The 20,938-nt window shown below is 51.7% G+C and overlaps 2 protein-coding genes, 1 long non-coding RNA gene and 4 other non-coding genes across 30 annotated transcripts; 4 read left to right on the plus strand and 3 right to left on the minus strand.

The window, feature by feature from the left end:
* The first annotated feature begins 119 nt into the window (after nucleotides 1–119).
* JOSD2 (Josephin domain containing 2) lies at nucleotides 120–5,551 on the plus strand. 3 transcript variants are annotated; one of them, XR_011678105.1, is made up of 6 exons: nucleotides 120–271; nucleotides 1,387–1,606; nucleotides 2,368–2,493; nucleotides 4,055–4,249; nucleotides 5,159–5,348; nucleotides 5,442–5,551. XR_011678105.1 is itself a non-coding variant. In XM_071420622.1 (5 exons), the coding sequence occupies exons 1-5, from the start codon at nucleotides 250–252 to the stop codon at nucleotides 5,256–5,258; spliced, it is 663 nt and encodes a 220-aa protein (XP_071276723.1). In that variant the 5' UTR covers nucleotides 120–249; the 3' UTR covers nucleotides 5,259–5,551. The 3 variants fall into 3 exon arrangements, 2 of the variants coding, with proteins under 2 accessions (XP_071276723.1, XP_071276724.1); XM_071420622.1 differs by having other exon boundaries at nucleotides 5,159–5,551; XM_071420623.1 differs by lacking the exon at nucleotides 2,368–2,493 and having other exon boundaries at nucleotides 5,159–5,551.
* Nucleotides 4,514–5,550, minus strand: LOC139586935 (uncharacterized). Its single transcript, XR_011678106.1, has 4 exons — nucleotides 5,442–5,550; nucleotides 5,112–5,389; nucleotides 4,980–5,067; nucleotides 4,514–4,915 (listed from the first exon to the last, which is right to left on the minus strand). It is a non-coding gene; the product is annotated as an uncharacterized lncRNA (long non-coding RNA).
* Nucleotides 5,552–7,054: 1,503 nt separating the features above from the next.
* On the plus strand, nucleotides 7,055–7,126 carry TRNAE-CUC (transfer RNA glutamic acid (anticodon CUC)). The gene has a single exon. It is a non-coding gene; the product is annotated as a tRNA-Glu (tRNA).
* Nucleotides 7,127–7,326: 200 nt separating this feature from the next.
* TRNAT-AGU (transfer RNA threonine (anticodon AGU)) lies at nucleotides 7,327–7,400 on the minus strand. The gene has a single exon. It is a non-coding gene; the product is annotated as a tRNA-Thr (tRNA).
* Nucleotides 7,401–8,163: 763 nt separating this feature from the next.
* On the minus strand, nucleotides 8,164–8,235 carry TRNAM-CAU (transfer RNA methionine (anticodon CAU)). Its single transcript has one exon. It is a non-coding gene; the product is annotated as a tRNA-Met (tRNA).
* Nucleotides 8,236–9,338: 1,103 nt separating this feature from the next.
* TRNAS-GCU (transfer RNA serine (anticodon GCU)) lies at nucleotides 9,339–9,420 on the plus strand. The gene has a single exon. It is a non-coding gene; the product is annotated as a tRNA-Ser (tRNA).
* Nucleotides 9,421–10,974: 1,554 nt separating this feature from the next.
* LOC139586931 (zinc finger protein ZFP2-like) lies at nucleotides 10,975–16,358 on the plus strand. 22 transcript variants are annotated; one of them, XR_011678096.1, is made up of 4 exons: nucleotides 10,975–11,055; nucleotides 12,442–15,278; nucleotides 15,460–15,536; nucleotides 15,600–16,358. XR_011678096.1 is itself a non-coding variant. In XM_071420615.1 (3 exons), the coding sequence occupies exon 2, from the start codon at nucleotides 12,450–12,452 to the stop codon at nucleotides 14,106–14,108; it is 1,659 nt and encodes a 552-aa protein (XP_071276716.1). In that variant the 5' UTR covers nucleotides 10,975–11,055; nucleotides 12,442–12,449; the 3' UTR covers nucleotides 14,109–14,125; nucleotides 14,359–16,358. The 22 variants fall into 22 exon arrangements, 5 of the variants coding, with proteins under 5 accessions (XP_071276716.1, XP_071276717.1, XP_071276719.1 ...); XR_011678099.1 differs by having other exon boundaries at nucleotides 12,442–14,878; nucleotides 15,069–15,128; nucleotides 15,219–16,358; XR_011678097.1 differs by having other exon boundaries at nucleotides 12,442–14,268; nucleotides 14,669–14,728; nucleotides 14,819–16,358.
* Nucleotides 16,359–20,938: the final 4,580 nt, after the last annotated feature.

A 20,938-nucleotide genomic window follows, 5' to 3' on the forward strand; every position in this document is an offset into this window, starting at 1 on the left:
CGGTGCTGGCGCCCTTCTTGTGATGGCGGCGAGGGGAAGACGCGATCTGATTGGTGGGAAAACCGCCCGGAAGGAAGGGTTCTCACCGATGATTGGTTAATGCTGCGGTGCAAAGCATCACGGGAGCAAGGTCAAAGCTTTGATTGGTCAGCGTTCTGGCGGGAGGACGCTGGCGCGTTCTGATTGGTCAGCGCGTCGCAAAGCACGACGGGATTTGTAGTTCGCGGCCCTGAAGGGGCAGAGGCCGCTATGGCCCCGGAGGACGCGCGGGGTGAGGAGGGGGCGGCCGGGGCTGGATTTTGGGGGGTCCTGAGGGGTCCTGGGGGGTCTTGGGGAGGGCAGGAAGCGCTCGCGGGGGTTATTGGGGGATCCAGAGGGGACTTGGGGCGAAGGGAGGTGGAGGCCGCGCTCAGGGCCCGTGAGGGTGGAAGGGCTGGGGAGGCCTGGGGGGGGTTTGGGGGGTCCCGGGGAGATTTTGGTGGGATTTGGGGGGGGCTCAGGGTGGTCTGGGGGTTTTGGGGGTGCCAAGAACTTTTGGGGGGGATTTGGAGGGTCCTGGAAGGGGTTTTGGGGGGGGGGGGGGGGTTTCAGGCGTCTGGGGGGGATTTTGGGGAGTCCTGGGGGGAATTTGAGGATGTCAGGAATTTGGGGAGGGGTCTTAGGAGGTATTTGGGGGGTTCTGGGGGTCTCTGGGAGGGATTTTGAGGGAATTTTAGGGGGTCCCGAGGGGATTTTGGGGGGATTTGAAGGAATTAAGGGGTGCCAGGAATTTGGGGAGGGGTGTCAGGGTGATTTGAGGGAATTTTGGGGGGAATTTGAGGAAATTTAGGGGGAATTCGGGGAGGGGTCTCAGGAGGGTTATGGGGAAATTTGGGGAGGGGTCTTGGGGTGATTTGAGGTAATTTTGGGGGAATTTGGAGAGGGGTCTTGGGGGATTTGGGGGAATTTGAGAGAATTTCGAGGGGAATTTGGGGAGGGGTCTCAGGGTGACTTGTGGGGAATTTGAGGAGAGGTCCTGGGAGATTTGAGGGAATTTGGGGAGGGGTCGTGGAGGGAATTTGAGGGATTTTTGGGGGGAGTTTGAGAGAACTTTGGGGGAATTTGAGAAGAATTTGGGGAGGGGTCTCGGGGTTATTTGGGGGATTTTTGGGGGGAATTTGTGGAGGGATCTCGGGGGGATTTGAAGGGAATTTGGGGAGGGGTCTCAGGGGTAATTTAAGGGAATTTTGAGGAGGGGGTCTCCCCGAATTTGGGGAAATTTTGGCAGGAATTTGAGGGAATTTGGGGAGGGGTCTCAGAGGTAATTTAAAGGAATCTTGAGGAGGGGGTCTCCCCAAATTTGAGTCTGGGGTCTCACGGTTCCCATACTCTCATTTCTCCCTGCAGCCCCCCAGGCCTCCCCCTCCCCTCTCCTGGATTTGGGGGGGGTCCTGGGGGAGGCCGATCTCCCCGATTTGGGGAAGGGGCTGCCCGGATTTGGGTCTGGGGTCCCGGGGGTGCCGTACCACGAGCGGCAGCGCCGGCAGCTCTGCGCCCTGCACGCCCTCAACAACCTCCTGCAGCGGCCCTGGCTCAGCCAGGCCTCGGCCGACCGCATCTGCCAGCGGTGAGACCCCAGACCCAATTCGGGAGAGGGCCGGGAGGGCTCTCTGGGAGGTTTCCTGAATTTGGGGAGGGGTCTCGTGAAGGTTTGGGGGCTTTGGGATGGGGTTTTGGAGGGGTTCAGGGGAGTTCTTGAATTTGGGGAGGGGTCTTAGGAGGGTTCCTGAATTTGGGGAGGGGTCTCGTGAGGGTTTGGGGGCTTTGGGATGGGGTTTTGGAGGGGTTCAGGGGAGTTCTTGAATTTGGGGAGGGGTCTCAGGGGAGTTCCTGAATTTGGGGAGGGGTCTCAAAGGGGTTTCTGAATTTGGGGAGGGGTCTCAGGTCCCCTGGGGGGGTCCTAGAAGGGTTTCCTTAATTTGGGGAGGGGTCTCAGGGGGATTTTAGGGTGGTGGGAGGGGGTTAGGGGCTGATTTTAGGGTGATGGGAGGAGCTCTTGAATTTGGGGAGGGGTCTCGGGTCCCCTGGAGGGGTTCCTAGAAGGGTTTTCTGAATTTGGGGAGGGGTCTTGGTGAGGTTTGGGGGCTTTGGGAGGGGATTTGGGGCTGGATTTAGGGTGGTGGGAAGGGATTCTGAATTTGGGGAGGGGTCTCAGGGAGGTTTCTAAATTTGGGGAGGGGTCTCAGGTGGGATTTCCCATATTTGGGGAGGGGTTTCTCCTGTTGACAATGACGTCATCACTTTGCGGGTTCCCCCAATTGGGTCTGGGGTCTCTGGGGGGTGTCTGGGTTAATTTGGGGAGGGGTCTCACCTTGAAGCCCCCCCCAGGTTGGCCCCAAATTCGCGGCCCAACCCCCACCGGAGCCTCCTGGGCCTGGGCAATTATGACGTCAACGTGGTGATGGCGGCGCTGGGAATGCTGGGATTGGCCGCGGTCTGGTGGGACAAGCGGCGGTGAGGCCCCGCCCCAAATTCCCCGAGACCCCGCCCCAAATTCCCCGAGACCCCGCCCCAAATTCCCTGAGACCCCGCCCCAAATTCCCTGAGACCCCGCCCTGAATTCCCTGAGACCCCGCCCCAAATTCCCCGAGACCCCGCCCCAAATTCCCTGAGACCCCGCCCCAAAATCGCTGAGACCCCTCCCCAAAATCGCTGAGACTCCGCCCCAAATTCCCTGAGACCCCGCCCCGAATTCCCTGAGACCCCGCCCCAAATTCCCTGAGACCCCGCCCCAAATTCCCTGAGACCCCTCCCCAAATTCCCTGAGACTCCGCCCCAAAGCCCCTGAGACCCCGCCCCAAATTCCCTGAGACCCCGCCCCAAACCCCCTGAGACCCCGCCCCAAATTCCCTGAGACCCCAGACCCAAATTCCCCGAGACCCCGCCCCAAATTCCCTGAGACTCCGCCCCAAATTCCCCGAGACCCCGCCCCAAATTCCCTGAGACCCCACCCCAAATTCCCTGAGACCCCTCCCCAAATTCCCCGAGACCCCTCCCCAAATTCCCTGAGACCCCACCCCAAATTCCCTGAGACCCCTCCCCAAATTCCCTGAGACCCCACCCCAAATTCCCTGAGACCCCGCCCCAAATTCCCTGAGACCCCGCCCCAAATTCCGGACCCTTCCTGAGACCCCAGACCCAAATTTGGGACCCCCCAAACTCAGTTTGAGATCTCTCCTTTCTCTTGGGGTGTATTGGAATAAAAAGCAGTGAGACCCCTCCCCAAATTCGGGACACACCCCTGAGACCCCAGACCCAAATTCCGGACCCTTCCCACGACCCCAGACCCAAATTTGGGCCCTCCCCAAGACCCCAGACCCAATTTGGGGCCCCCTAAACTCAGTTTGGGACCTCTCAGATCTCTCCTTTCTCTTGGGGTGTATTGGGATAAAAAGCAGTGAGACCCCTCCCCAGATTTGGGACAGACCCTCGAGACCCCAGACCCAAATTCCGGACCCTTCCCACGACCCCAGACCCAAATTTGGGCCCTCCCTGAGACCCCAGACCCAAATTTGGGACCCCCTCAAACTCAGTTTGGGACCTCTCAAATTTTTTCTTTCTCCCAGGGGGTTTTGGGATAAAAGGTGGTGAGACCCCTCCCCAAATTCGGGACACAGCCCTGAGACCCCAGACCCAAATTCCAGACCCCTCCCAGGACCGCAGACCCAAATTTGGGACCTCCCTGAGACCCCAGCCCCAATTTGAGGCCCCTCAACCCCAATTTGGGACCTCTCAGATCTCCCATTTGTCCTGGGATGTTTTGGGAAATGCAATTGTGAGACCCCTCCCCAAATTCAGGACACACCCTCGAGACCCCAGACCCAAATTCCAGACCCTTCTCAGGACCCCAGACCCAAATTTGGTCCCTCCCTGAGCCCCCAGACCCAATTGGTTCCCCCTTCCCCCTCCACCTTTACCCTTCCCCCGTCTCCCACCACCCCCTTTAATTCCCCCCCCCATTAATTACCCCCTTAATTAATTAATTAATTAACCCTCATTAATCCCTCCCCCCCAGCCCCCTGGAGCGCCTGTGCCTGTCCCACGTGCTCGGCTTCCTGCTCAATGTCCCCTCCAGGGTGGCCTTGGGGACATTGGCGCTGCCCCTGTCCCGTCCCCACTGGGTGTGCGTGAGGCCCTTTGGGGACACCTTCTACAACCTGGACTCCAAACTGGCCACGCCCACCCCCATCGGGGCGGAGCCACAGCTCAGGTGACACCTGGGGACATCTTGGGGACATTGGGGTGGCATCTGGGGACACCTTGGGGACATTAAGGTGGCGTCTGGGGACATTGGGGTGGCCTTTGGGGGCACTTTGGGTGGCATCTGGGGACATCTGAGGGCTCCTGGTGGCACCTTGGGACACCTGGAGACACCTGGGGACACCTGAGTGGCATCTGGGGACACCTTGGGACACCTGGATGGCATTTAGGGACACCTGGTTGTCCCCTGGTTGTCACGTGGCTGTCACCCCATTGTCACCTGGTTGTCCCCTTATTGTCACCTGTTTCTCACCTGTCTGCTCCCTCATTCTCACCCATTTGTCCTCTGTTTGTCACCTGGCTCCCACCTGTTTGTCACCTCATTGTCACCTTGCTGTCACCTTGTTCTCTCCTCATTGTCACCTGTTTCTCACCTGTTTGTCCCCCGTTTCTCACCTGTTTTTCCCCCGTTTGTCACCTCATTCTCACCTGGTTCTCACCTGTTTGTCCCCTCACTGTCCCCTGTTTCTCACCTGTCTGTCCCCTGTTTCTCACCTGTCTGTCCCCCGTTTGTCCCCTCATTGTTCCCTGTTTCTCACCTGTCTGTTCCCTGTTTCTCACCTGTTCGTCCCCTCATTGTCCTCTGTTTCTCACCTGTCTGTCCTCTGTTTCTCACCTGTCTGTCCCCCGTTTGTCCCCTCATTGTTCCCTGTTTCTCACCTGTCTGTCCCGTTTCTCACCTGTTTCTCACCTGTTTGTCCCCTGTTTGTCCCTTCATTGTCCCCTGTTTCTCGCCTGTTTGTCCCCTGTTTCTCACCTGTTCGTCCCCTCATTGTCCTCTGTTTCTCACCTCTTTGTCCCCCGTTTCTCACCTGTCTGTCCCCTGTTTCTCACCTGTCTGTCCCCTGTTTGTCCCCAGGGAGTTCCTGCAGGCGGTGCTGGCCCAGGCTCCCTCCGAGCTGTTCCTGGTGGTGTCGCGGGACGTGGAGGAGGCGGGGACCTGGCTGAGCCCCGAGTGACACCTGAGGGACACCTGAGGGACACCTGAGGGGACACCTGAAGGCACCTGGGGACACTTGGATGGCACCTGAGTGTCACTTGGATGTCACCTGGTGACACTTGGGTGGCACTTGGGGGCACCTGGGGATACCTGGGTGGCACACGGGGACACCTGAGTGCACCTGGAGACACCTGGGAGTCACCTGGGTGGCACCTGGGGGCATCTGGGGACACTTGGGTGGCACCTGGGGACACCTGGGCACCTCTGTGGCATCAAATCCCTCCCAAAAAGGATTAAAAGCGATCGGTGGCAGATCCGTGTATGTGAGGTTGGACCAAAATCCCCAAATTTCACTCCAAATTCCCAACATTTCACCCCAAAATCCCTGAATTTCACCCTAAAATCCCCAAATTTAACCCCAAAATTCCCGAATTTCTCCCCAAAATTCCCGATTTTCTCCCCTCATGGCCAGGGGCGGGAAGCCCGGGATGGGGGCGTCACCAAGCCTCAGACTCGCGCTCTGATTGGCTCTCTGCTTTGATTGACATCAGCATTCATCCCGCGCAGCCAATCAGCCCGCGGCGTGGGGTTTGGAGGGTGTCGGAAACACGCGGCTCTAAAATCTACGAATTTCACCCCCAAAAATCCCCAAATTCCTGCCCAAAATCCCGAAAATTCTCCCAAATTTCACTCAAAACCACCAAATCCCTGAATTTCCACCCCAAAATGGCCAAATTGCAGCCCAAATCTGTGAATTTCACCTCAAAATCCCCAAATTTCACCCAAATCTTCAAATTCCACCCCAAAACCCCCAAGATCTCGAAGTTTCCCCCAAAATCCTAAAATTTTGCCCCAAAAACTTCAAATTCCAGCTCAAAATCCCCAAGTTTCACACCAAATCCATTAATTTTGCCAAAAATCCCAAATTTTTGCCCCCATACCCCCTAATTCCAGTCAAAATCCCCAATTTTCACCCTAATATCTCCAAATTTCGCCCCGAAATTGGCCCCAAAATCCCCGAATTTAACCCCAAAATCCCCGAATTTAACCCCAAAATTCCCAAATTTCACCCCGAAGTTCCCAAATTTCCTCCCCTCAGCGCCGGGAAAGAGCGGCGGGAAACCTGAGGCGAGGGGCGTGACCACCCCGATCCATGCTCTGATTGGCTGAGCTCTTTGATTGACACCCAATCGGTAGGGATATAGCCAATCAGCGCGTCGCGTGGTTTCGAGGGGGTCGGTGCCGCGCAGCTCAAAATCGCCGAATTTCCACCCGAAATCCCTGAGTTTTACCCCAAAATCTCCGCATTTCGCCCACAAATTACAGAATTCCACCCCTAAATCCCCAAATTTCCCCTAAAATCCCCGAATTCCACCCCAAAATAGCCGAGAATCTTCCCCACACGGGGATGCGGGAAACCTGAGGCGGAGGGCGTGACCACCCCGAGCCGCGCTCTGATTGGCTCTGAAGTTTGATTGACATCATCTCCGCACCATCCCAGCCTATCAGCTCGCAGCATGCGGCTTCGGGGCAAAAATCCCCGAATTTCCACCTGAAATCCCCGAATTTCGCCCGAAACCCGGGAATTCGAAATCCCCGAACTTTTCCCAAAATCCCCGAATTCCACTCCAAAATCTCCAAATTTCCTCCCTACAGCGCCGGGAGCGAGAAAACGCGAGGTGAGGGGCGTGACATCGCCAAAATCGTGCTCTGATTGGCTTCGCTATTTGATTGACAGGCATTCAGGAAGGGTTTAGCCAATCAGCGTTCCCTACGGTGCCTGTGGAGGCGTCCGCGCCAACCGGCTCTCGGCCTTCCCTGGTGGTCTAGTGGTTAGGATTCGGCGCTCTCACCGCCGCGGCCCGGGTTCGATTCCCGGTCAGGGAATATGTTCAATTTTTTTTACCTTATTTATTTTAATTTTTTTTTCCCAATTTATTTCCGCTTCCGCTGGCGGAATCCTGATTTTCCTTGACCCTCCTTATTTGGCGTTTCGTAGAAAAAGAATTTATTAAGTAAAATTTTTAAAAGTGACGTAATGCATAAAACAACAGCGATGCTGTCGCGATATGGTCACGACAGAGCGGAGGCACCGCTGGGATTCGAACCCAGGATCTCCTGTTTACTAGACAGGCGCTTTAACCAACTAAGCCACGGCGCCGCGCGCTCCCTGCGCCGCCATAATCCCATGAAACCAAAATTTCCCCAAAAAGGAAAAACTCAAAAAATCCCAATTTTTTCTCCCCAAAAAACCCCAAGTTTCCCCTCCCCCAAAAGGGAAAAACCCCCAAATTCCCAAATTTCCTCTCCCCTAAAAAGGGAAAACCCCAAAATTCCCAAATTTTCCTCCCTAAAAAGTCCCAAATTTTTCTCTCCCAAAAAGGCGAAACCCCAAAAATCCCACATTTTCCTCCCGCAAAAGGAAAACCCCCAAAAATCCCAAATTTCCCCTCCGCCCCAAATGGAAAAAACCCAAAATTCTCCCAAAAAGGAGAAAACCCCAAAATCCCAAATTTTTCCTCCACAAAAATCCCGAATTTGGCCTCCCCCCAAAAAAATGGAAAAAATTGAAATTAAATGGAAGCATTGCGGGGAAAATCGGAGGGAAAATAGGAAAAAATGAGCGGAAAATGGAAGGACAAATGGGGGAAATGAGGGGAAAAAATTGAAAGTAAATGGAAAATTTGAGGGGAAACGGGAAAATTGCTGAAAAAAAGCAGGGAAAATAAGGGGGGGAATGGGAGAACTGAGGGAAAAATGCAAAAGAAATGGGAAACTTGAGGGGAAAATGACGGGAAAATGACGGAAAAAACCTTAAATAAATTGAAAAATTAAGGGGGGAAAGAGGGAAAATGAAGGAAAATGAAGGAAAATTAGAGGAAAAAATGGAAAAATAATGGGAAAAAAAGGAGAAAATAGTGAGTTAGCAGAGGATGGTTTCGATCCATCGACCTCTGGGTTATGGGCCCAGCACGCTCCCGCTGCGCCACTCTGCTCCTGAATCCGCCATTTTGAATAAACCTTAATGAATTTCGCAACGGGTGACGTCATCGCGCGGCGAAACTTTCGGGTTTTCTTCGCTGCCGGCGCCGCTTCCGTGCCGCGGTTTTCGCGCCAATTTCAATGGAATTTTTTTTTTCTCCAATTATTAATTTAAGTTCATTGTTGCGGTTTTTAATTTGTTTTTCTATTTCTTAATATTTAGCTTTATATTTTTTTAGATTTGATTTTCTTTTTAAGCTAATTTTTTGTTTTTAAATTTAATTTTCCTCCTTTTTAAAACTGAATTTTCCCTGTAATTTATTTTTCTTTTTTATTTCTTTTTCCCTTTTTTATTTAATTTCCCCTTTGTAAAATTTATTTTATCCTTTTTAAATTTAATTTTTTTCCTTTTTTAAATTTAAAATTCTTTTTTAAATTGAATTTTCCCCTATTTATTTAATTTAATTTCTATTTAATTTTCCTTTTTAATTAAATTTTCCTTATTTGTTAAATTTTTCCGTTTTATATTTAAAATTCTCTTTTTTTAAATTTAAATTTGCCCTTTTTTAAAAAATTCAATTTTAATTCCTTTCTTAAATTAAATTTTCCCTTTTTTAATTGAATTTTCTTTATTTATTTCCCCTTCTTACAATTTTTTCCCCTTTGTTTTCCCTTTTTAATTTTATTTTCCCATTTTAAAAATTAATTTTCCATTTTTCTACCTAATTTTCCTTTTTTTTTTAATTTCCCTTTTATTTCATTTTTCCCTTATTATTTAATTTCCCCTTTTAAATTTATTTTCCCCCTTTCCAAATTCATGTTTCTCTTTTCAAAACTTATTTCCCCTTTTTCAAATTTAATGTTTCCTTTTCAAATTAATTTGATTTTTGAATTTGAAAAGAAAAAAAATGGGGAAAAAAATGGGGTGGAAAAGGAGAAATTTGGGATAAAAACAAGAAAAAATTGGGATTTTTCCCGCATTTGACGAGCTCGGGATTCGAACTCGCGGTCTCTGGAGCTGAAGCCACGCCCAGGCCACGCCTCCAACCTCGCCCCCAGGGCTGGCCACGCCCTCTTAAGGCAGCCTATGGGCGCCTGGCGCAGGCGCGCAGCCGCGGACGAGGTGGCCGAGTGGTTAAGGCGATGGACTGCTAATCCATTGTGCTCTGCACGCGTGGGTTCGAATCCCACCCTCGTCGGGAGTTGAGTTTTTGCTTCAAAAACCCCGAAATTCGATTGTTTTGGGGTTAAATCCCAAATTCTCCAACCTCTGGAGATGATTTTTGGGGAAAACACCCCGATTTTGGAACCTATCTCTCCTAAAAATTCCCTTTTTTGCTAATCCGTTGTGCTCTGCACGATGGGTTTGATTCCCACCCTTGTCAGGACACAAATTTCGGGGTAAAAAACCCGGAATTCCAATTTTTATGGGGTGATCCTGATTTTCCCAATCTCACCCTGATCTGGAACTGTTTTTTTTAGGGAAAAATCACCAATTTTTGGGGTTAAATCCTCGATTTTGGGGTTTGAAACCCAGGAGATTTGGGCTTCAACCCCCGAGTTTTGGGGTGAAATCCCCGATTTTGGGATTAAATCCCGAATTTTCCAGATAAATCCCCGATTTTTGGGGGCAAAATCCCCGATTTTTGGGTTTCTAGTCGCTGATTTTTGGGGTGAAATCCCTGCTTTTTGGCGGGAAATCCCCAATTTTGGGATCCCTCTCTCCTGTAAAATTCCCTTTTTTTGGAGTGAACCCAAATCCTCCAATCCCACCCTCATCGGGACAAAGATTTTGGGGTGAAAAACCCGAAATTTTCTTTTTTGGGGGGTTAAATCCATATCTCTACAATCCTTAGTGCTGATTTTTGGGAGAAAACCCCCCCGAATTCCCTTTTTTTGGGGTGATCCCAAATTCTCCAATCCCACCCTGACTGGGAAATGCGGTTTTGGGGTGAAATCCCCGAATTTTGGGAAGGAATCCCCGATTTTTTGGGTGAAATCCCCGATTTTGGGGGAGAAATCCCTGATTTTGGGATTCCTTTCTCCTTAAAATTCCCTTTTTTGGGATGACCCCAAATCCTCCAAACCAACCCTGATGTGAAATGCGATTTTGGGGTGAAATCCCCGATTTTTGGGGTTTCTAGTCCCTGATTTTTGGGCTTCAATCCCCAGTTTTTGGCTTCAATCCCCGATTTTGGGTGAAATTCCTGATTTTTCGGGTTAAATCCACAGATTTTGGGCTTCGGTCTCTGATTTTTGGTGTTCAATGCCCTGATTTTTTGGGGTGAAATCCCCGATTTTGGGGTTTAATCCCATATTTGGTGGCGGGAAGGGAAACCCTGATTTTCGGGCTTGAATCCCAGATTTTTGGGTTTTAATCCCCGATTTTTGCCAGGAAATTCCCAATTCCAGGGTTAAATCTCCGATTTTTGGGGGGAAACCCCCGATTTTGGGGTTAAATCCATGATTTTTGGGGTGATCCCAAATTTCCCAATCTCATCCTGATCAGAAATGCGACTGTGGGGTGAAATCCCCGATTTTTGGGCTTGAATCCCCGATTTTGGGGTTAAATTCCCGATTTTGGGGAGGAATTCCCAATTTTTTTTTTTGTGAAATCCCCGATTTTGGGGGGGAAATCCCCGATTTTGTGATCCCTCTCCGCCTGAAAATTCCCTTTTGAAGCCCCCCCAAATCCATCCCAGTTTGTCCCAGTTTGTCCCAGTTTGTCCCCGGCCCCTCCCAGTCCCCGCTCAGGCCCCGCCCATTCCGGATGTGACGTCATCGCGCGCGAGCGCGGCCGGAAGTGGCTCCGGGGGCGGCGGCGGCGGCGCCCGGTGAGAAACTGGGAGGGACTGGGAGGGAACTGGGACAAACTGGGAGGGACTGGGATTTACTGGGGCCGTTCCCAGGTGGATCCCGAATCCCAAATCCCGAATTTGGGGGGGGATCCCAAATGCCGAAGTTTTTGGGGTCCCAAATCCTGAATTTTGCGCCAAATCCTGAATTTTGGGCGTCTCTAATCCCGAATTTTGGGGGGGGGTCCCAAACCCATCCCAGAGATCCCTGAGGGGATCCCAAATCCCAGCCCAGGGAATCCTAAAATCCCAAATTTCCCCTCAGGGGATCCCAAATCCCAGAGATCCTTGGGAGGATCCCAAATCCATCCCAAGGGATCCCAAATCCCAACCCAGGGAATTCCCAAATCCTGAGGCCTCCTTCGTGGCCCCAAAATTCCAATCCCGCATTTTGGGCTCCTTATGCGGCCTTGGAATTCCCAAAATTCTGATTCCCAAACTTTGGGATTTTGATCCCTGGTGGCGGCACCAAAGTTCCTGAAATTCCGATCCTAGATTTCGGGATCTGAGATTATTTTGGGATCCCGGATTTTTGGGATCCCGGATTTTTGGGATTTTGGGTTCCTGGATTAATTTGGGATTTTCAGAACTGCTCAAATCAAATTTTCTGGAATTCCCCAATTTTTCTTTTTTTTTTTTTTTTGGGGGGTCGTTCCTGGGACTTTTCGGATCCCTGAGCTCTGCCCAGGGGGGTCCTCGAGGGGATCCCAAATCCATCCCAGGGAATTCCCAAGGGGATCCCCAAATCCCACTCAGAATTCCCAATTTGGGAATCCCCAAATCCACCTTAGGGCGTTCCTGGTATTCCCCAAATCACGTTCAAGGAATTCCTGAAGGGATCCCCGAGTCCATCCCAGGGAATTCCCAAATTCAGCTCAAGGGATCCCCAAATCAATCCCAGAAAAATTCCCGAGGGGATCCCCAAATCCATGGCGGGGGCTCCCCAAACCCGGCCCAGGGAATTCCCAAAGTGGATCCCAAATCCCACTCAGGGAATTCCCAATTTGGGAATCCCCAAATCCCGCTCGGAATTCCCAATCTGGGAATCCCCAAATCCCCAAATTCCCACGGAATTCCCAAAGGGAATCCCCAAATCTACCTCGGGGTGTTCCCGGGATTCCCCAAATCCCCCTCAGGAGATTCCCAAAGGGGATCCCCAAATCCATCCCAAGGAATTCCCAAAGGGGATCCCCAAATCCATCCCAAGGAATTCCCGAGGGGGATCCCCAAAATCCATCCCAGAGAATTCCCAAATCCATTCCCTGGGAATTCCTGGGGAGGATCCCCAAATTCAGCTCCAGGAGTTTCCAAGGGATCCCCAAACCCTCACCTGTCCCTCACCTGTCCCCGTCCCCGCTTTTCCAGGTGTGGCCATGGAGAGCCATCCCCCCTTTGCCCAGGTGAGCCCTCACCTGTCTGAGGAGGAGGAGGAGGAGGAGGAGGAGGAAGGACCAGGTGAGGAGGAGGAAGGGACAGGTGAGGAAGGAACAGGTGAAGAACCAGGTGAGGAAGAAGATCCAGGTGATGAGGAAGAGCCAGGTGATGATGAAGATGCAGGTGAAGAGGATCCAGGTGATGGTGAGGAAGAACCGGGAGATGATGAAGATCCAGGTGAGGAGGATCCAGGTGATGATGACGATGAAGATCCAGGTGATGATGAAGATCCAGGTGATGATGATGAAGATCCCGGTGATGATGATGAAGACCAAGACCACCCCCACCACCCCCCAGGTGCCTCCCTCCAGGTGCGCCCCTCTCCAGGTGCCCCCTCCAGCTCCTCCCGCCGGCCCCGCCTTTACCTGCGGCCACGCCCACGCCCCGCTGAGCCCGGCCCCTCCCACCTGCAGCTCCCCTGGGCCCACCCAGGTGCCCCAGGCTCGGGGCCCACCTCACCTGAGCCAGGTGAGGCCGCGGCGCCCGGCTTCGTGCAGCTCATCGACGAGCGCGGCGTCTACTCCACCGCCAAGCTGGTGCTGGGCGGGCGCTCAGGTGCGGCGCCAGGTGAGGAGGCCGGGAACGACGGAGAGGACGAAGCGGGTAAGGAGGAAGAGGAGGAGCTGCCCGCTCACCTGGAGATCCGCCAGGTGATCGTGGCCGACAAACCCTTCCAGTGCCCCGCCTGCCACAAGAGCTTCAAGCGCACCTGGGAGCTGCTGAGCCACCAGGTGGTGCACACGGAGGCGCGGCCCTTCACCTGCCACCTGTGCCGCGCCACCTTCAAGCGCCACTCGGACTTCAAGAGCCACGCCCTGGTGCACACGGAGGAGCGGCCGCACAGGTGCGAGCTGTGCGGGAAGCGCTTCAAGCGCTCCTCCAACCTGCAGGAGCACCGCCGCATCCACAGCGGCCAGCGCCCCTTCACCTGCCCCAGGTGCGCCAAGTCCTTCAAGACGCCCTACGAGCGCCAGCGCCACGCCCTGACCCACCTGGCGGCCGGCAAGAAGCCCTTCAGGTGCGGCGAGTGCGGCAAGGATTTCCCGGCGGCCAACGCCCTGCTGCTGCACCGGCGGCACAGGTGCGAGGACAAGCCGCACGCCTGCGGCGTCTGCGGCAAGCGCTTCACCTACGGCCACTCGCTCAAGGTGCACGAGCGCGTGCACACGGGCGACCGCCCCTTCCGGTGCGCGCTCTGCGGCAAGGCCTTCAAGCAGAGCAACGCGCTGGCCTCGCACGAGCGCGTGCACACGGGCGAGCGCCCCTTCGCCTGCCGCACCTGCGGCAAGGCCTTCAAGCAGTCCTCCTACCTGGCCATCCACCAGCGGGCGCACACGGGCGAGCGGCCCTACGGCTGCGAGGCCTGCGGGAAGGCGTTCGCGCGGCCCTCGCTGCTGCTGCAGCACCGGCGCGTGCACAGCCAGGCGAGGCCGCACCAGTGCAGCCACTGCCACAAGTTCTTCAAGGACCTGGCCTACCTGGCCGTGCACGAGAAGGTGCACACGGGGGAGACGCCCTACAAGTGCGGGGTGTGCGCCAAGGGCTTCGCCCACCCCTCCAACCTGCTGCAGCACCAGCGCGTGCACCGCGACACCTGAGCGCCCACCTGGGGCGGGTGGGGTGGCGGCACCTGGATCACCTGAGCCCCAGTGGATGAAGCCCCAGGTGGAAGGACTCGGTACCTGTGAGCCTGGACAGGTGTGGACCCCAGAAATTGAGTTTGGAGCCCAAAAAGGTGTGGAGGTAACACCTGGACAGGTGTGGACCCCAAAAAGGAGGAGCAGGAACACCTGGACTGCCACACCTGAGCCCCAGATGTGGGAACCCCAGAACTGCACACCTGGACAGGTGAGCACCCTGGAAAGGTGGGGTGGCGGCACAGGGATCACCTGAGCCCCAGTGGATGAAGCCCCAGGTGGAAGGACTCAGTACCTGTGAGCCCGGACAGGTGTGGAGCCCAAAAATTGAGTTTGGTCACCAGAAAGGTGTGAAGGGAACACCTGGATTGCAACACCTGAGCCCCAGGTTTGGGAACCCCAGATCTGCACACCTGGACAGGTGAGCACCCTGGAAAGGTGTGGTGGTGTCACCTGGATCACCTGAGCCCCAGCGGATGAAGCCCCAGCTGGAAGGACTCGGTACCTGTGAGCCCGGACAGGTGTGGACCCCAAAAATTGAGTTTGGAGCCCAGAAAGGTGCGGCAGCAACACCTGGACAGGTGTGGACCCTGGAAAGGTGGGGTGGTGTCACCTGAGCCCTGTGGATGAAGCCCCAGGTGAAAGGACTCGGTACCTGTGAGCCTGGACAGGTGTGGACCCCAGAAATTGAGTTTGGAGCTCAAAAAGGTGTGGAGGTAACACCTGGACAGGTGTGGACCCCAAAAAGGAGGAGCAGGAACACCTGGACAGTGACACCTGAGCCCCAGGTGTGGGAACGCCAGAACTGCACACCTGGACAGGTGAGTGCCCTAAAAAGGTGTGGTGGCGTCACCTGGATCACCTGAGCCCCAGTGGATGAAGCCCCAGGTGGAAGGACTCGGTACCTGTGAGCCCGGACAGGTGTGGACCCCAAAAATTGAGTTTGGACACCAGAAAGGTGCGGCAGCAACACCTGGACAGGTGTGGACCCTGGAAAGGTGGGGTGGTGTCACCTGAGCCCTGTGGATGAAGCCCCAGGTGAAAGGACTTGGTACCTGTGAGCCCGGACAGGTGTGGAGCCCAAAAATTGAGTTTGGAGCCCAGAAAGGTGTGGAGGGAACACCTGGACAGGTGTGGACCCCAAAAAGGAGGAGCAGGAACACCTGGACTGCCACACCTGAGCCCCAGATGTGGGAACCCCAGAACTGCACACCTGGACAGGTGAGTGCCCTAAAAAGGTGGGGTGGCATCACCTGAGCCCCAGTGGATGAAGCCCCAGGTGAAAGGACTCGGTACCTGTGAGCCCAGACAGGTGTGGAGCCCAAAAATTTAATTTGGACCCCAAAAAGAAGGAGCAGGAACACCTGGATTGTGACACCTGAGCCCCAGGTGTGGGAACCCCTGAACTGCACACCTGGACAGGTGTGGACCTGGAACTGCACACCTGGACAGGTGCGGGAACCCTGGAACTGCACACCTGGACAGGTGTGGAGCCCAAAAAGCTGCAGCAGCAACACCTGGACAGTGGCACCTGAGCCACAGGTGAGGGCACCTCAGCCAGGTGTGGACCCCAAAATCTGCAACACCTGGACAGGAACACCTGAGTAAGAGCTGAGCTGCAGGTGAGGAGATCCTGGCCAGGTGTGGACCCCAAAATCTGCAACACCTGAGCCCCAGGTGAGGGACCCCAGCACGGCCACACCTGAACTGTGACGTCATCAACAGCAGACGAGGAACTGAGGGACCCTCAGGGCTCACCTGGGGCACACCTGAAACACACCTGGGCACACCTGGGCACACCTGGGCACTCACCTGAGCCCAGGATGGACTTGGGTGAGGTTTGTGGAGCTCCAGGTGCACCTGGGACTGGGCAGGCGCACACCTGGATGGGGCAGGGTCACACCTGAGTTCACCTGAACACACCTGGGACACACCTGAGCTCACCTGGGACACACCTGAACACACCTGGAGCACACCTGAGCTCACCTGGGACACACCTGGAGCACACCTGGAGCTCACCTGGGACACACCTGAACACACCTGGCGCTCACCTGAGCTTACCTGGGACACACCTGGGCACACCTGGAGCTCACCTGAACACACCTGGAGCTCACCTGAGCTTGCCTGTCCCACCTTTCCGGGCGGCACCTGTAGCGCTGGGGGTGGGCGGGGCACACCTGGATCATTCATTAAAGGATCATTAATTGATGACGTCATCGCCGGTCTCACCTGCGGCTTCGGGGGGCGGAGTCAGCGGGCAGGTGTGGGGGGAGGAGCCCCAAAATTCACACGTGGAGAGCAAGAACCCCCAAAATTCACACCTGTCACACCTGGAGGGTTTGAGGTCACCTGAGATTCACACCTGGGGGGGTGATGGGGACCCCAAAATTCACACCTGTCACACCTGGAGGGGTTTGGGATTCCCAAAATTCACACCTGGAGGGGGTAGGAGCACCTGAGATTCGCACCTGTCAAACCTGGAGGGGGATGGGGGACCCCAAAATTCACACCTGGAGGCTCCAGACGCCATTTTTAAATTTATTCACCTGCCCAGGTGTGCGGGGACACCTGAGCTGCCAGAAAGGGGGGAGGGGCCAGGTGAGGATCCAGCTCCGCCATGTCTGGGGGCAGAAGGGGAGCCCCAAAATTAACCCAAAATCACCTGAAATTCACCCAAAATCACCCACGGGGGTCTCCCAAATTCACCCCCAGTCCCTCCCAGTCCCCCCCGATCGCTCCCAGTTCCCTCCCAGCCCCCCCATGACGTCACGCACCGCCCGATGACGTCACCGCGGCCTCAGCCGGGCCCGGAGCGCGGCGGCCCCAGCCGGGAGGGGGCGGGGGCGGGGGGGAACTGGGACGCAGCGGGCGCGCGATGATGACGTCACAGAGCCGACAGCAGCCAGCCGAAGTGACGTCTGGAGCCGAGCGCCGCGAGCGGAAGTGACGCAATCGAGGCCGCGACAGGAACGGCGGGAGGTACCGGAGGGGAAATTTGGGGAAATTCTGGGGGAAATTTTGGAATTTTGGGGGGTTTGAGGACGGGGAGGGGACTCGGGGGCGGGGAGGGCGCTCGGGGCTGCTCCCAGCGCTCCCAGTTTGGGGATTGGTTTCACTGGGACGCGGCTCCAGGCCGCGTTTCCCCCCTCCCAGCGCTCCCAGTTTGCCCAGTTCCCCTCCCAGTCTCTCCCAGTTCGGGGCTGTCTCTCACTCCGGGGGTCTCTGGGTGTCCCTAGGCCCCATTTCTGCTCTCCCAGTGCTCCCAGTTTGCCCAGTTCCCTTCCCAGTCCCTCCCAGTTTGCCCAGTTCGGGGCTGTCTCTCACTCCGGGGCTCTCCAGGCCCCGTTCCCTCTCTCCCAGCGCTCCCAGTCGCTCCCAGTTTGCCCAGTTCAGGATGTCCCTGGCCGACGAGCTGCTGGCAGACCTGGAGGAGGCGGCGGGGGAGGAGGAGGAGGCCGAAGGCTCCGAGGGGGGGGAGGAGCCCCCGATCGAGGACGTGCGGGGCCGGAGCCGCCCGAGGGCGCCGAGTCCGTCAGGAGCATCGCCAAACTATGGGGGTCTAAAGGGGTAAAAATGCACCCAAAATAGCCCCAAAATCTCCTGAAATCACCCAAAAATATCCTCAAAATATCCGGAAATTATCCTGAAATTATCCCCAAAAATATCCTGAATCATCCCAAAATTATCCCAAAAATATCCTGAAATATCCCCAAAAATATCCTGAAATAATCCCAAAATTATCCCCAAAATATCCTGAAATCACCCCGAAATATCCCAAAAATCTCCTGAAATCACCCCAAAAATATCCCCCAAAATATCCTGAAATCACCCCAAAAATATCCAAAAAATATCCTGAAATCACCCCAAAAATATCCCCAAAAAATGTTCTGAAATCACCTCAAAAATATCCCCAAAAATATGCTGAAATCACCTGAAAAATATCCCCAAAATATCATGAAATCACCCAAAATATTCTCCAAAATATCCTGAAATCACCCCAAAAATATCCCCAAAAATATCCCAAAATCACCCCAAAAATATCCCAGAAATATCCTGAAATTATCCCCAAAAATATCCTGAAATCACCCCAAAATTATCCCCAAAAATATCCTGAAATAACCCCAAAAATATCCTGAAACATCCCCAAAAATATCCTGAAATCACCCCAAAAAATACCCCAAAAATCTCCGGAAATCACCCAAAAATATCCCCAAAAATATCCTAAAAATACCCTAAAATTATCCCAAAAATATCCTGAAATCACCCCAAAAATATCCCCAAAAATATCCCAAAATCACCCCAAAAATATCCCAGAAATATCCTGAAATATCCTCAAAAATATCCTGAAATCACCCCAAAATTATCCCCAAAAATATCCTAAAAATACCCTAAAATTATCCCAAAAATATCCTGAAATCACCCCCAAAATACCCCAAAAATCTCCTGAAATCACCCCAAAAATATCCCCAAAATATCCCAAAAATACCCTAAAATTATCCCAAAAATCTCCTGAAATCACCCCAAAAATCTCCCCCAAAATATTCCCAAAAATACCCTGAAATTATCCTGAAATGATTCCAAAAATTACCCTGAAATTATCCTAAAAATATCGTAAAAGTCACACCCAAATCACCCCAAAATATCCTAAAAATACCCTAAAATTATCCCAAAAATATCCTGAATTCACCCCAAAAATATCCAGAAATTATCCCAAAATTTTCCTGAAATTTATCCCAAAATATCCCAAAATTATCCTGGAATTATCCTGAAATTATCCAGAAAAATCCCAAAATTCTCCTGAAATTATCCCAGAAATATCCAAAAAATATCCCAAAATGTCCCTAAATACCCAAAATCCCCAAATCTGGGATCCTAAATCCCCAAATCCAATTTTTCAGAGATTTTAGGGAAGTTTTTGCATTTTTGGAGGATTTTTTAGGAATTTTTGAGCTTTTTTTTAGGGATTTTTTTTTATCTTTCCAGGAAATTTGGGGGATTTTTGGGGGGATTTTTGGGGATTTTTGGGGTTTTTTTTTTTGGATTTTTGGGGATTTTTTGTGGATTTTGGGGGGAATTTTTTTTCATTTTTGAGATTTTTTGGGGGGGGACTTTTTTCATTTTTGTGGATTTTTGGGGGGATTTTTGTGGATTTTTGGGGGGGATTTTTTTGGATTTTCGGGATTTTTTTGGAGTTTTTCGGGATTTTTTTGGAGTTTTTCAGGATTTTTTGTGGAATTTTGGGGGGATTTTTTTTTAATTTTTGGGGATTTTTTGTGGATTTGGGGGGGAATTTTTGGGGATTTTTTGTGGATTTTTTGGGGGAATTTTGTGGATTTTGGGGGGAATTTTTTTTAATTTTTGGGGATTTTTTGTGGATTTTGGGGCGGATTTTTTGTGGATTTTTGGGGGAATTTATTTTGATTTTTGGGGATTTTTTGTGGATTTTTGGGGGGATTTTTCTGATTTTTGCAAGGAATTTTTTTTGGATTTTTGGGGGATTTTTTTTGATTTCTGGGGGGATTTTTTGGGGATTTTTGGGGATTTTTTGTGGATTTTGGGGGGATTTTTTTATTTTTGGGGATTTTTGGGGAATTTTTTATTTTTCGGGATTTTTTTGGATTTTTCGGGGGGATTTTTTTGATTTTTGGAGATTTTTTGTGGATTTTTGGGGGGATTTTTTTGGATTTTCGGGATTTTTTTTGGAGTTTTTCGGGATTTTTTGTGGAATTTTGGGGGGGATTTTTTTTATTTTTGGGATTTTTTGTGGATTTGGGGGGGGAATTTTTGGGGATTTTTTGGGGAATTTTTTGGGGGAATTTTTTTGGATTTTTGGGGAATTTTTTTTTTATTATTTTTCGGGATTTTTTTTATTTTTGGGAGGGAATTTTTGGGACTTTTTGTGGATTTTTGGGGGAGATTTTTGGGGATATTTTGTGTATTTTTGAGGGGATTTTTTTTATTTTTGGGGGGATTTTTTTTTATTTTTGGGGATTTTTTGTGGATTTTGGGGGGAATTTTTTTTATTTTTCTGAGGAATTTTTTTTTTTATTTTTGGGGGGATTTTTTTGGATTTTTGGGGATTTTTTAATTTTTGTGAGGATTTTTTTTGATTTTTGGGGGGATTTTTTTTGATTTTTGGGGGATTTTTTGTTGATTTTTTGGGGGGAATTCTTTTGGATTTTAAGGGGATTTTTTTGTGGATTTTTTGGGGTTTTTTTGATTTTTTGTGGATTATTTTTATTTTTTGTGGATTTGGGGGGGGATTTTTTTTTAATTTTTTTGTGGATTTTTGTTTTTTTTTTTTTTTGTGGATTTTGGGGGGGATTTTTTTTGGATTTTTGGGGGAGATTTTTGGGGATTTTTTTTTTGGATTTTTGGGGGAGATTTTTGGGGATTTTTTGTGGATTTTTGGGGGGATTTTTTTTGATTTTTTGGGACCTTTTGTGGACTTTTGGGGGGGATTTTTTTGGATTTTTGAGGGAATTTTTGTTTTTTTGTGGATTTTTGTGGATTTTTGGGGAATATTTTTGGATTTTGGGGGAATTTTTTTGGATTTCTGGGGGGATTTTTTGGGGAGTTTTTGTGGATTTTTTGGATTTTGGGGATTTTTTGTGGATTTTCGGGGGGATTTTTGTTTTGATTTTTGGGGATTTTTTGTGGATTTTTTTGGGGGGATTTTTTTTGGGATTCTTGGGATTTTTTGTGGATTTTGGGGGGGGGATTTTTTTTTTTTGGATTTTGGGATTTTTTGTGGATTTTCGGGGGATTTTTTTTTTTAATTTTTTGGGGAT

This window comes from Agelaius tricolor, unplaced genomic scaffold (genome assembly GCF_023055355.1).
Source record: "Agelaius tricolor isolate 1412-34295 unplaced genomic scaffold, bAgeTri1.0.p SCAF_153, whole genome shotgun sequence".
In the NCBI taxonomy this organism is placed as follows: Eukaryota; Metazoa; Chordata; class Aves; order Passeriformes; family Icteridae; genus Agelaius; species Agelaius tricolor.